This window comes from Marmota monax, unplaced genomic scaffold, assembly GCF_021218885.2.
Source record: "Marmota monax isolate L192 unplaced genomic scaffold, Marmota_monax_Labrador192_F-V1.1 WCK01_AAM20220418_F8-fsc00005, whole genome shotgun sequence".
NCBI lineage: Eukaryota > Metazoa > Chordata > Mammalia > Rodentia > Sciuridae > Marmota > Marmota monax.
Window position 1 is genome coordinate 10,700,524 of NW_026692254.1, and position 14,690 is coordinate 10,715,213.

Sequence of the window (14,690 nt, forward strand, 5' to 3'; positions counted from 1 at the left end):
TGCTCAGCTGCACCGCGACGCCCCGCCCAGCCGGTGACGTAGCGTGCACGTGGGCGGGGCCCAGGCTTGCAAGATCCAAAGGGTCGCACTCCGAGGTTAGAGGCCGGGGTGACGCTGGCTGGGGCCAGAGAGCTAGGAAGCACCCCGCGGACTGCCTGGGAAGGGCACCAGCCTCCGTGGTTGGAGTAGAGGGTGCCGTGCAGGGTAAGCTGCGGGCTTCGGGGGCTGCAGGTGGGCCTTCCCAAAGCGGTGGCACCTTGGAGGCGGGGGCCAGAGTGGAGGAGGGTCCTGGTTTCCCAGGGCACACGCACTTGGCAAACTCTTGGTTCAGAGCGACAGCGCCTGGAGGGCTGCCTGAGGGTCACTCGCAGCCCAGGCTCCTCTCTCTCTCCCTTTCTGTCCCGGTTCTATTTGTCCTCTCTGGACGTCTGGACTCCGCTGACCCGTGGGCCTTGTTCAGTGTTGTGGACAACAGGGTAGGTAATATAGCAGGGGTCTCTATCCCCAAGAGGCTATACATTCCTGCCTCATTCATTCATTTAGCCAGCAGTTAGTGACCCGCCACCAAGCTCAGCGCCAGGGATAGGACAAACAGGCCCTTCTCCTTCTGGATCTCATAGTCCATTTGGGACTATGAGATTCTGTCGTTTCATCAGTACTGAAGATAGGAGGACAATTAACTTTGATGGAATGGTGACCAGGAAGAGCTGGTAGGTGGTCAGGGTGGTTCAGGGTGATTCTGCCTGAGTTGACCTGTGGCCATGGGTGTTTCAGGTTGAGAGAGGGAATGATCCTGGGTTGGACAGAGCTGTATACCAGGATAGACTTATTCAGTGGAAGCATGAAACAGCCAGGAGAGAGTGAAAAGGGAAGGACAGATGAGAGGGAACAGAAAAAAGAGGGTGCTGATGGAAGCCATTGAATGGTTTTAAGAGATGGGAGAAAGCCTACATTGATGGGAAGGTCTTGGTAGGCACAACCCCTCACCCTGAATGTGCCTCCAAAGCAGTCAGTCACAGGGAAGTTCTTGGGCAGTTTTAGGAATCTTTACAGGTGCCTGTATTCTGAGATTATGTATACTGAGGCACACATCCTACAATCACACAGGATACAGAGGAAATCCCAAACCCTAGCCACCAGTGAGGGAATCTCAAACCTCTGGGAAGGAGTCTCCCTGGGGAGAAGTGGATGGTGAATTTTGATTACAAAGGAAAAAGGCTTTCCCTCAGACCAGTGTGCAGAGCCATGGGGGGGAAAGAAAGTGTTTTTCTGGAAGAGGTTTCCCTGTTGATGTTGCCATTGTATTAAAAATGTAACTATTCATGTGCTGGAGTAGAGTAGTAGAGTGCTTGCCGAGCATGTGCAAAGGACCTGGGTTCAATCCCCAGCACTGAAAGAAAAAAAAAATGGCAGTCACTTGCAAAATCTGACAAGCATAATGCAGCAAATCCAAAAACAGTTTTTTATTCCTCTAGTTCTACCCTGGAAAGCATCAATTGGCTAATATGGTGTGTGTGTATTTCTCCTTTCTAGAGCCTAATATTCAGAACCTGAGGCGGGCAGCTATTTGTGTAAGGAAGTCTGGAAGTACCTCCTCTCCCACTGTGTCCTGTGAAAAGGAAATAGCAGGTGATGTTGACAGAACTTATTCATGTATGGCTTGTTGCTAAGAAAAGATTTTTTATGACTACCAGGAGAATGAGTGCTTTGCTAGTGTGCTTTATTATGTCTCATTTTTAGCCTGTGCTTCAATCATTTTCAATTTTACCCTTTTCCAATACTTTAACAAAAACCTGACAAAAACTGGCCAACAGATTAGGCAACCCCCAATCCAATTATATGGAGCATGCATTTCCAGCTGACAACCTGCTATCCCCAGCTAGTCAGGTCAAGGTAGACTTCTGTCTGTAACACTTGTTATGGTTTAAATATGCGGTATCCCCCAAAAGCTCCTTGTTAATGCAGGAATGTTCAGAGATGATTGGATTGTGAGAGCTATAATTTAATCAGTCCATCCTTGTGTTAATAGGTGATAACTGTTGGCCTGTGGGGTATGGCTGGAGGAGGTGGGTCGCTGGGGGTATGCCCTAGATGGACTTATCTTCCCTGCAGCTTCTCCTTCTTCTTATGGACCCCTGAACACAGGAGATAGCAAATAAGGGATTTTTTTAAATGGGTAGATAATAGCCACCTTTGCCTCAAATTTGGTAGACCACCTATTAATCTGATAGTGTAGAACGTGGTTCTTAGACTGACTCAGGGCATGATAAAAACTTACTTCTATAGAGGCTGAGATAAAATGCTTTCATAGTTACAAGGTGTTAGTATTACTTTTGTATCCTCACTATTCATCTCTGGCAATTACTGACTGCTTCAGAACTTTGTCTGTAAATATTAAGTCAATATTTAATGGTTACATAGAAACCTGAAACTGGGTTACAATAATCTAACAAAGGCCTATGAGAGAAGCAGTAGTAGGGTAAGAGCTGGCTGCCTCAGCATGGGCATTCCCTATACCACATCTCTCTGACAATATCAGCTAACATCCCCTAATGCAGGTAATTCCCCAACCTACCATAGGGTCAGTCCCTTTTCTGACTGATGTCCTATCATGTCTAACTTGGTATGTAGGAAACCTGGCCACTACCTCCTCCTGCCACATGGACCCTCCCCAAAGATCTGTTCCTATCTGTGACCACACTCAGGTGCTAGGGCACTGTTAAAGCCTACATCTTTCTCTTACTGCCTCTTCTGTCTCTAAGCCATCACTCAAGCCTCCTTCAGCAGCAGTTGGCTGAGCAGCCACTGAACCCTAAGGAGAGAACTCAAGTGGCTAGCGCTGAGAGCAGCAGTAAATGTTGCAAGGGTGTGGAAAAAGAACCAAAGGAACAGGATGCTAATAAAATAAAATAAAATAAATAATAAAAAAGAAGAACATTTAAATTAGGATGAATCTCAGTAAGGCATGGCCTGTCGCCTTTGTTGAAAGTGGGAGGTAACTAAAACTGTAAAATGATGAATTTGATGGGCTGAGTTGTAGCTCAGTGGTAGAGCACTTACCTACACACATGAGGCACGGGGTTTGATCCTTAGCACCACCTAAAAAACTAAACAAATAAAATAAAGGTATTGTGTCCATCTACAGCTAATTTTTTTAATTTTTTAAAAAAATGATGAATTTGATGCAGTGCGGCAGTAGGCAGACCCCATCCTCTGCAGTCCCCCACCACCACTGCCTTTCCTCCTCCAACCTCAGATCTCATGTATGTTACCAGCCTGGGTTAAGCCATTGGAGGATTTTTTTTTTAATTGTAATAAAATTTACCATCTTAGCCATTTTTAAGTGTGGCTTGAAGTATATACACATTGTTGTGTAAACATCACCACATCTTTAAAACTTCTTCATCTGACCCAATGTATATGGTTGTACAAACAACCTTGCATCCTTGGGATGAACCCTACTTGATCGTGGTGCACTATCTTTTTAGTATGTTTTTGTATTTGATTTTCCAGAATTTTATAGAGAATTTTTGCATCCATATTCATTAGAGATATTGATCTGGAGTTTTCTTGCTTTGATGTATCTTTGCCTGGTTTTGGAATCAGGGTGACATTGGCCTTATAGAATGAGTTTGGAAGTGCTCCCTCTTTTTCTATTTCCTGAAATAAATTGAAAAGTATTGGTATTAGTTCTTCTTTAAAGGTCTTGTAGAACTCGGCTGTGTATCCATCTGTTCCTGGGCTTTTCTTGGTTGGTAAGCTTCTGATGGCATCTTCTATTTCATCACTTGAAACTGATCTGTTTAAGTTTTGTTTCATCCTGATTTAATTTGAGTAAATCAGATGACTCTAGAAATTTGTCAATGACTTTGATATTTTCTATTTTATTGGAGTATAAGTTTTCAAAATTATTTCTAATTATCTTCTGTATTTCTATAGTGTCTGTGGTGATATTTCATTTTTCATTACGTATGTTAGTAATATGAGTTTTTTCTCTGCTTAATTAGCATGGCTAAGGGTTTGTCAGTTTTATTTATTTTTTCAAAGAACCAACTTTTTGTTTTGTCAATTTTTTCAATTGTTTCTTTTGTTTCAGTTTCATTGATTTCAGCTCTGATTTTAATTATTTCCTATCTTATACTGCTTTTGGTATTGATTTGTTCTTCTTTTTCTAGGATTGTGAGATGTAATGTTAAGTCATTTATTTGTTGACTTTGTCTTCTTTTAAAGAATGAACTCCATGCAATGAACTTTCCTCTTAGTACTGCCTTCATAGTGTCCCAGAGATTTCAATACATTGTATCTGTGTTCTCATTCACCTCTCAGAATTTTTTAATCTCCTCCTTGATGTATTTTGCAACCCATTGTTCATTCAGTAGCATGTTACTTAGTCTCCAGGTGTTGGAGTGGCTTTTAGTTTTTATTTTATCATTGATTTCTAATTTCATTCTATTATGACCTGAAAGAATGCAGGATAGTATCTCTACTTTTTTATATTTGCTAAGAGTTGCTTTGTGGGGCTGAGGTTGTAGCTCAGTGGTAGAACTCTTGCCTCCCATGATGAGGCACTGGGTTCGATCCTCAGCACCACATAAAAATAAATAAATAAAACAAAGGTATTGGGTCAAACTAAATTAAATATATATATATATATATATATATATATATATATATATGTATATGAATGCAAAGAGTTGCTTTGTGGCATAATATATGGTCTGTCTTAGAGAAGGATCTATGCTGAGAAGAAAGTATACTCATTCATTGAATGATGAAATAGTCTATATATGTCAGTTAAGTCTAAGTTATTGATGTATTATTAAGTTCTATAGTTCCTTTGTTTAGCTTTTGTTTGGACAATCTATCTGGTGGTGAAAGAGTTGTGTTAAAGTCACCCAGAATTATAGTATTGTGGTCAGTTTGACTCTTGAACTTGAGAAGAGTTTGATGAACGTAGATGCTCCATTGTTTGGGGCATATACATTTATTATTGTTATGTCTTGTTAATGTATTCTTCTTTATCCCTTTTGATTAACTTTGACTTGAAGTCTACTTTATTTGATACAAAAATGGAAACCCCTGCTTGCTTCCACAATCCATGTGAGTGGTATGGTTTTTCCCAACCTTTCACCTTCAGTCTGTGGAGGTCTTTTCCTATGAAATGAATCTCTTGGAGGCAGCATATTGTTGGGTCTTTTTTTAAAAAATCCAATCTGCAAGGCTATGTTTTTTGATTGGTGAGTTTAGGTCATTAACATTTAGGGTTATTATTGAGACATGATTTGTATTCCCAGCCATTTTTGTTTATGTTTGGTGTTTAACTTGACTTGGTTTCTCCTTTGATTAGTTTTTCCTTTAGTGTATTACCTCCCTTTGCTGATTTTCATTATTGTTTTTCAATTCCTCTTCATGAAATATTTTGCCGAGGATGTTGTGTAGTGCAGGCTTTCAAGTTATGAATTCTTTTAACTTTTGTTTATCATGGAAGGTTTTTATTTCATCATCAAATCTAAAGCTTAGTTTTGCTGGATATAAGATTCTTGGTTAGCATCCATTTCTTTCAGAGCTTGATATATGTTGTTCCAGGATCTTCTAGCTTTCAGGGTCTGGGTTGAAAAATCTGCGCATATTCTAATTGGTTTTCCCCTATATGTAATCTGAATCCTTTCTCTCGTGGCTTTTAATATTCTCTCCTTATTCTGTATGTTAGGCATTTTCATTATAATGTGCCTTGGTGTGGATCTGTTGTAATTTTTTCATCTGACATCCTGTAAGCCTCTTGAATTTGTTTTTCCAATTCATTCTTCATGTTTGGAAAATGTTCTGATATTATTTCATTGAATAGATTGCTTATTCCTTTGGTTTAGAACTCTATGCCTTCCTCTATCCCATTAACTTAAATTTGGTCTTTTTATGCTGTCCCATATTTCTTGAATGTTCTGCTCATGCTTTCCTTACCATTTTCACTGTGTGGTCAATATTTTTTTAAAGATTATATATTTTGTCTTCATTGTCTGACTTCCTGTCTTCCAAGTGATCCTGTGGTGATGCTTTCAATTGAACTTTTAATTTGGCTTATTGTTTCTTTCATTTCAAGGATTTCTGTTTTGTTTTTTTTTTTTTTTATGAACCTCTATCTCCCTACTAAACTAATCTTTTGCTTCCTGTATTTGTTTATGTAGCTCTTTGTCCAAATGATCTTTTGCTGCCTGTATTTACTCTCTTATATTATCTTTTAATTCACAGAACATTTTAACTATGTACATCCTGAACTCCTTCTCTGTCATATCTTCTGCTGTGCTGGCCGTGGATTCTAATAATGTGGTACCTTGATCTGTTTGGGGCACTTTCTTCCCTTGTCTTTTCATATTGCTTGTGTGTCTTCTAGCACTGTGGATCCGAGGCATTACTGTTTTTACCCTATAGACTTATAGTGTCCCTGTAGGGTTCCAATACCTCTCCTTTGAGGAGAAGGACAATATTAACAGATCCCAGTATAAAGAATATACACCCTAAAAACAAATATTTGCTATTAAGACTTTTACAGTTTGGTCACAATGTACAGAAATGGTGAATTCAATTATTATCTATAATATACTCAGTAGGTTTATAAAAGGGTTTACAGTTTCTGATGGTGGACAAAGAACTGGGGGTGAGGAGTAGGATGATATGCTGAGGAGGAGGAAGGTGAGGATATAGAGTTATTATATCTTAGGAAATGTGAAAGCGAAATCTAAAGAGGAAGATTAGTAGCAGGAGAAGAGAGAGGAAGTAATTTTGGGTAGACAAGTAAATGGGAAGACAGTAGAGTACATAAAACAAACACACACACAAAATAAGAAAAATTTAAAAAAGGTTAAAATAGTAGAAATTGGTGGGGGAAAACAAGCAAACAAAATAGAATATACAACACAATGGTAATATACTATTCAGACATCCCAGTCCTCAAAATCCTAACACATGCAAAATACTTGGTTTCACACAGGTTGGGTATTTAACATGTGAGGGTAGGAGAATAGAGAGGGAGAAGGAAAACAAAATCTTGAAGGAAGAAACAGGGATTGTTTCGGATGGAGATCAATATCTTTCCTGCTTCCATTCTCATCCAATAGGTGGGGTCATCTGTTGTTAGTTGGTGTCTCTGCCCTCAGGATGGTGAAGGTAACCAGAGTGTCACTGTGCCAGGCTAGCAGCTGCTGAAGAGAGGGGAGAGTTAGAAACTGAGTAGCTGGCCAGCCAGAGTTCCAAAGTAGGAGTTGCCCCCATCGAAAATTGTGATGAATGTGACCCAACATGGAGGCACCGGCTTTCAATGGTGGGGTGTTGGGTCAGGTGGATGGAGCCAGGCGATGGTATTGGACTTTGATTTCAGAGATGATCTCTGTGGCTTGCAGTGTGTGGCTGCTGGCTGACTTCAGAGCCTGTGTGGAGTTCTCGGGTGCAGGCAGGCTACTGTGCTTAGGGGACTATCTCCACTGCTGGGGAAGTCCCAAGATGGCAGCGGCTGGGGGAGCCCCACAATGTTAGATGGGGGGTCCACACAGGAGTGGCAGCTGGAGTTCCTGCATGTGGGAAGCTGCCAGGTGTCCTGTGTGGGCATGGCATCCACGATTTCTGCTCATGTGGATGGCCAAATGTTTTGCACTGGTGATAATGCTATTGGTCCTGCTCCAGTACCTGGTAGTCCTGCATGGGTGAGTAGTTGGGAGACCTACTCTGACGCTGAAGCCTGGAGCCCTGGATGCACAGTGACCGTGATTCCTATGCAGGAGCAGGAATATCACTTGCAGAAAAGCAGTATTCTCACTACTTGAGTCCCAGGTCATGGAACAACACAGAATGCTGCCTGCCTCTGGCCAGCCTTATTGGATCCCACCTGTTGTTGTTGTTTTTTTTTTTTTTTTTTTCTAATAGATCTGGTTAGGACTTTCAAGACTATGTTCAATAGAAGTGGTAGAAGCAGGTATCCTTTCTTATTCCTGTTCTTACCATAAATGTCAAGTCTTTCACCATTGATCCTGTTGTGATTTTCTCATATATGACATTTATTATGCTGAGATAGTTTACTTCTAATATTTTGATTGTTTTTATTCTGAAAATGTGTTAGATTTTATTATGTGCTTTTTCTACATCAACAGAGACAATCTGTTGGTTTTTTCCTTCGTAGTGATTTTTTTTCCTCTTCCTTGTGTTAATGAAGCATGTATTACATTGATTGGTTTTCATATGTTACTTTCTAAGAATAAATCCCATTTGGTCATGGTGCATAAATCTTTTACTATGTTGTTGAGTAAAGTTTTCTAGCGTTTGTTAAGGATTTTTTCATCAATATACATAAGAGATATTGGTCTGTACCTGTAGTGTCTTTATCTGGCTTAAATATCAGTATAATACTGGCCTGATGGAACAAGTAAAGAGGTATTTTTTGGAGAAGAATTTATGTTAATTCTTTTTTAAATATTTAGTACATTCAGCAGTGAAGCTATCTAGTCCAATACTTTTCATTGTTGGGAGATTTTTGATTCAATGTCCTTACTGCTTCTAGGTCTGTTGAGATACTCTATGTCTTCATAATTCATCTTGGTGGGTTGTATGTTCCTAGGAATTTGTCCATTTCATCTAGATATCCAATTTGAGGACATATCATTGTTCATAATAATCTCTTATAATCATTTTTATTCTGTAAAATTAATAGTAATGTCCTCTTTTATTTCTGATTTTAGTCAGGTCTTCTGTCTGTGTTCCCTAGTCAATCTAGCTGGTAGGTTTGGGGAAGGAGGCTTGCTTCTCAGCACCTGCCTGGAGAGCCTTTCTGTAACCCAGAAGGGTGATTTGTCCTGCCTCCTGCCCCATTTTAGGCCTCTTCCCTCAGCCAGGGGCATAGAAGCAGTACTTGTCAGCCCTGAGCTCTAGGGTCCTGAGGGCATCTGGGTGTGACCACAAGTTGAAACCCTGGAAGGAGGGACCATGGAAGGCCTGCTACATGCTCTCTCCTTAAGAACCTTTTCATTCCATTTCTTCCCCACCTAGCAGCCTCAGGGTTGGCATGCAGCTCACATAGGACTGGCGCCTCTATAGTGTCTCCCTCCCCAGGCAATGTGGCCACACAGTCCTCACTGTTCCTAGTTCCCAGGGGATGTTTCCTTCTCTTGCCCCTCTGCAAATTCTGCATTCAGTAGCCTGTCCTGAGCACATTGAATCCCCAACGTCAAGATGCAGCTTTCCTGTGAGCAGCCAAACCTTACAGATGAGGAGACCAGCCCCTCTGGAGAGAACAGTTTGACGGTCACATGCTACTGCAGTTTAAGCCCAGACCAGGTCCTGCTCCAGCTCTCATTTCGCTACCCTCTGTTCCCCTAGTAGTGCCACTGCACTCCCCACAACAGACAAGAAAGTACAGGACTGACAGAGTGATGGATGTTCCCCAAGGACAGGGGAAGCCCTGAGAATCAGTTCCCTCACTTCTTATCCATGGAAGACTCGGGTTTCCACATACTGCCTTGCACCAGGAGCTGATAATAAAACATGAGCAAATGCTTTCATTTGGGGGTGTATTGAACCAAATATACAGTGACAAATTAATTTATTTTGCTCTCTGGGTAGAATTTTCATAGGCTTTGAAAGCATGCAAACATTACTTCCTCCTTGGCAGGAATGTACTATGCGAATGAAAGGAGGCCTCTGTTGTGAAACTTCCAGAAAAAATGAGTCACATTTTTCCCACTTGTTTTAGACTCTCTAGTTGCCTGAGGGACAGTTTTTTAAACCTTTGGAAGAGTAAATTGCTTTAGTGGAAGTATAAGTAATGATTCAAAGAATGAATGAGATACTCATTTCTCTTACTTGAATGACCTAGGGACATTGCTTACACATAGCTTTTTATTTTAAGTAGCAATATATCCCAGACACTTAGGCCACAGCTATGATCTGTGCCCACTTCAGCACCTACAAAGCATATAGCCGTGGACAGGTTACCCAGTGTTTATAGCCCTCAGTCCTGGACCACACCTTCCAGAACCATTTCAAGGATCAAATGAAGCTTCTGACTCCAGAGAGTAAATGCAGGCCAGTTTCTGGTTGTACATTTTGTCTCTGGACTGCGGGACTTCTGACACACATTGAAACCTTTAAATCTGACATAGTTTTTCTGCCTCTCCTCTTTTCCTACCAGCAGTTGCAAGCACAGTCCTTGGCAGACTAAGAAATGAGAAAAATACCAAATCATGGGACCCTGCGGATGACGAAGGTGGCATACCCCCTGGGACTGTGCTTGGGCCTATTCATCTACGTCGTCTACATCAAGTGGCACCGGGCCTCTGCCACCCAGGCCTTTTTCACTATCGCTGGGGCAGCCTCAGGGGCCCGGTGGGGACAGCAGGCCCGCAGCTCACTAGGATCAGCTATACGTGGTCATGAGGTCTTCTATGGGATCATGTTTGATGCCGGAAGCACTGGCACCCGCGTGCATGTCTTCCAATTTGCTCAGCCTCCTGGAGGTATCCCGGCCTGACTGTGAGCCTCTTTGTGCCCAGATGTGGGGTCTACCTTCTCCCCTATCATGGCAGGGCTCTTGGAATCTTCTCAACTAGAAGACAGTATAGGCTGGAGCCCTGCCTTGAACTCACCTGATAGCTTATCAAAATATAGATACTGAAAATGTAGCTCAGAGTAGATTACTTGCCTAGCATGTATGAGGTCCTGAGTCTGATCCTAGCAGCACTCACAAATAATGCAGTTATTAAGAGATGTTGACTCAGGATGTGGCATCTAAATTCCCCAGGATTCCCAAGTTATTGTAATAGTATCAAGTAATGATCACTGCTGTAGAACAGTTGAGACCCTAGATGGCATTTAATGGCCTGTCCCCTCCCATACAGACTGTTTGGGTGGCTATGACCATGACCTGGGCCAGAGGTCATATCACAAGAGTTCAAAGCAGGAAGTAACTCTATATTCAGGTTTATAAAAACCGGGAATACAGGCAAGTTAGATAAATAGCAAAAACCGGGAACCCAGGCTGCCAGAAGCTGCCACAGTACGCCCAGACAGCCAGGTGATGACAGATGGTATGGCCCTCAGCAGTGAGAAGGAACCTGGAATCTGAGCCCCTACCAGCTTTGCCTCCTAGGGTAGGGTTGGGGCTCTGTCTAGAGGGCAGGTGGTTTCTGTAGGGGGACCCTGGTTGCTGCCCAGTTCTTCACTGTTTATCTCCCATGCCTGTTACCCTAAGGTTTGCCCTCCTTGGTGCATTTCTGACCTAGAGTTAGTGAGCATGTCAAGCCTTTTGCCAGACAGGTGCCAGGTCACACATATGAGTGTCCCTCCTCTAGTCCACAAAAAAAGTGACTCTTCTGAGTAGATACTATTCTGGCATTTAACTGCTCTCTGTTGATACCAATAACCTCTCTCTCAAACTATTGTGGAATAGTTTATCTAATTTCATTATTATTTATTTTTATGTTTGGGCTAAAACTTTGCTTTTTTAAAAAAAATAAATAAATTACCTTTATTGAAGATAGTTTACATACAAAAATTCATATGTATTTAAAGTGTTAGTTTTAGTATGGTTAATTCTTGCTGATTCGACAGGGTAAATGATATTGCTTTATTTTGTCATTTATTCCTATAAATAAATATTTAGATACCATTCCTCCCTCCAGAAGTGATTTTGAAGCTAATTTAAAGGCTGGAGTGAGGCTCAGTAATAGAACATTTGACTAGCATGTGTGAGGCCTTGGGTTGAGGCCACAGGATGCATCTGAACACTTTCCTTCGAGTTCAGCCTCCTAATAAGGTAAAATACTCAATTTCTTTAACAGACTCCTAAATCTTTAGGACTGTGATACGTCCATTCCAGCATCAAGGAAGGGATTTTCATATTTATAGGTTGAAATCATTTGTTCGGTTGAATAAGCAAGAATAAACTGTTAAAATTCAACACTTTAAATAGATGTAGTGTTCTGTGAGTGTTTGTATACAATAAATATTGTTGGGTTTATTTGTTTTGGTTTTTTACAGTACTGGGGATCAAACCCAGGGCCTCATGCATGCAAGCAATAGTCCTCTGAGCTACATCCTCACCTCCCAAAGTTGAACAAAGTTCTGACCCAAATATTAGGTAGCATATTCATGTTCTTCTGAACTTAAGAGGCAAAATTTAGACAAAAAAAGGATAGGGTCTCTACTACTCTGGCATTGGTCTATGTGGTCAGACCAAAAGTTCAGCTAGTGACAGATATATATATATATATATATATATATATATATATATATATATATATATATTCATATGTCTGTGCTTGTACTCATTGTTGTGCCTTTTTAAAAACACTTTCCCCTTAGAAACCCCCACCTTGACCCATGAAACCTTCAAAGCACTGAAGCCCGGTCTTTCCGCTTATGCTGACGACGTTGAAAAGGTAATAATCCTCTTTTGTCTATTTGTTCATCAAGTGTCTTCTAATAGTTAAAGCCAACTCCTGGGCTGGGGATGTGGCTCAATCGGTAGCGCGCTTGCCTGGCATGAGTGCGGCCCGGGTTCGATTCTCAGCACCACATACAAAGATGTTGTGTTCACGGAAAACTAAAAAAAATAAATAAATATTTTTTAAAAAATTCAAAAAAATATATTTAAAAAAAGCCAACTCCTTTCCTTTGGATTAGGTAGACTATCTTCTTAGAGAAAGGCATCTTTGCTGGTGCTGGCAGGGGCTTTGGTGCCTTTGAGAATGGTCAGGTGGAGATAAGTGTGCAGTCTCTTATTTTTTCACACTGTCTTGTGAGTTTTACACATTTTTTTTCTTTTAATTTCTTTTAGTCAGTGTTTCCTACCTTCCATCAAAAAAACTACAACAAAAAAAATTAAAAATATATTACAAAGTATATATGTATTACAGGAACTGGGGGTATAGTTCAATGGTAGAGAATTTTGCCTAACATGAACAAGGCCCTATGTTCAATCCCCAGTGCCATACACACATACACAAAAAAGTCTGTTATGCAAAATCCAAAAACAAAGTAAATGTAAAAGAATAAATAAACAAAAGAAGTTTCATTAAACTGCTACATAATGATTTCTGTAAGTTTGTAGTGTTTATAATTCTAAAGCTCTTAACACAACTGCACTATTATAGGATGTCTGGTTTAAGGCACTTGCAAAACAGGGTGCTTGTAGAATTGTGGTTTCAGGTGTGTGTGTGTGTGTGTGTGTGTGTGCGTGCATGCATGCAAATGTGTGCATGTGTCTGTTTCTGGAAATGGAACCTGAGGCCTTGCACGTGCTAAATAAGTGACATGAGCTACGTGTCAACCTGGTTCCACCATTTTCCAAATCCTGTACTTGGATACAGATGTGTCATGTTGTCAGACATCATAACACAAGCCTTGCTTTCTTGTAGCTTGATTTAAAAACAAGTAGAAATTTGTATTTGAGAATAGAAATGAGGTTAAAACCTGATTAAATTATATATCTTAGAATAAACTCATAGGATTTTAAAATTTTTAACCTTCTGCGTAGGTAACACACATTCAATGAGACAAATTTCTAAGCTTGCTAGGGTATCAGCAAGTATCCCTCCATGCTGCCCCCAGAATCACACCCCTGCTGTCTCATGTAGCCTTAAAGAGCTGGTTTACATATACATGTGTTATTTTCTTTGTTTTTATTTTACATACACAATAGAGTAGTAAAGTCTGTCACCTGATATGTATTTCATAATCCCCACGTGAATTCTTAGATTGGAACTTCTGGGTAAAAGTGAGTTTCCCTCTTGGACAGACATTGTCAGTTGCTCTCTGTGGCAGTGTACCGTACCTTTGACATGCTCAGCTACACTTTGTCAAATTGCTCCCTACTCCACACCTCTTCTGACATAGGACCTCATGCAACCTTTGGGTCTTTTACACCTTTGTGTGACATAGTTCCTCAGAGTAGTTATTCATGGTACTTAGTTCTACAGTTTTGAAAATTAGAAAAAAATGTTTATATATTTTAAAAAGTGGGGAGATAGCACTGTATGTTGGGTATGACCGCCCCTGATTTGCTTTTACAATGTCCACAGAGTGCTCAGGGAATTCAGGAACTGCTGGATGTTGCTAAACAAGAGATTCCATTCGACTTCTGGAAGGTCACCCCTCTGGTCCTCAAGGCCACAGCTGGTTTGCGTCTGTTACCAGGAGAAAAGGCCCATAAGTTATTGCAAAAGGTGAGCTGAGCCATTTCCCTCTCTAGGGGGTGGCTAATGATAGCTAAAAACACTCTCCCTGTAGCCAGTGTTGAGCAGAAAGAATACATGGAAGTGTCCTGAGGGAACCTTCAGTGTTCACAGCCTCACCTTTAGGTGTCTTTTGAATGATATTTAAGGATATGTATGTTTTCTAGAGTGGATCTGTGTCTTGTAACAAGAAAAACAGCTTTATTTTAAAAGTACACTGCTTTTGAAGTCCATCCCCTACCCAGAGATTTGCTGTCAGTCAGAGGGCTATGGGAACTAAACTCTTTGACATCTCAGCCCAAACTTACTGTGCTCATTTTCTCTAGGGACAGAGTCGTGCTCTAGGTCTGATGCTGTGATATGACTGCTCAAGAGGCCCTTAGCCTCCTCTCCAGTCCCAGCACTCCTCAGGGCTCCCATGTCCCTAACTGCCTGGCACTCTGCTCTGGGCCTGGGAATGACTCTTCCTGTTGGCTG

At 41.0% G+C, this 14,690-nt stretch overlaps 1 protein-coding gene across 8 annotated transcripts in view; it reads left to right on the top strand.

Annotated features, from left to right (window-relative positions):
• Nucleotides 1–44: 44 nt before the first annotated feature.
• The window catches only part of Entpd6 (ectonucleoside triphosphate diphosphohydrolase 6), a 28,952-nt gene continuing 14,306 nt past the window's right edge, over nucleotides 45–14,690 (top strand). For 5 of the 8 annotated variants that reach the window (XR_006849957.2, XM_046435359.2, XM_046435373.2 and 2 more), the window contains exons 1-5: nucleotides 45–204; nucleotides 1,534–1,629; nucleotides 10,172–10,496; nucleotides 12,343–12,419; nucleotides 14,061–14,204. Coding sequence is in view for 7 of the 8 variants with exons in the window: in XM_046435359.2 (XP_046291315.1) it covers nucleotides 10,205–10,496; nucleotides 12,343–12,419; nucleotides 14,061–14,204 (513 nt within the window). In the remaining variant the exon portion in view is untranslated. Of the gene's footprint in view, nucleotides 205–284; nucleotides 477–1,533; nucleotides 1,630–10,171; nucleotides 10,497–12,342; nucleotides 12,420–14,060; nucleotides 14,205–14,690 lie in introns of those variants that run through there. The other 3 variants (XM_046435365.2, XM_058576588.1, XM_058576585.1) reach the window with 3 other exon arrangements.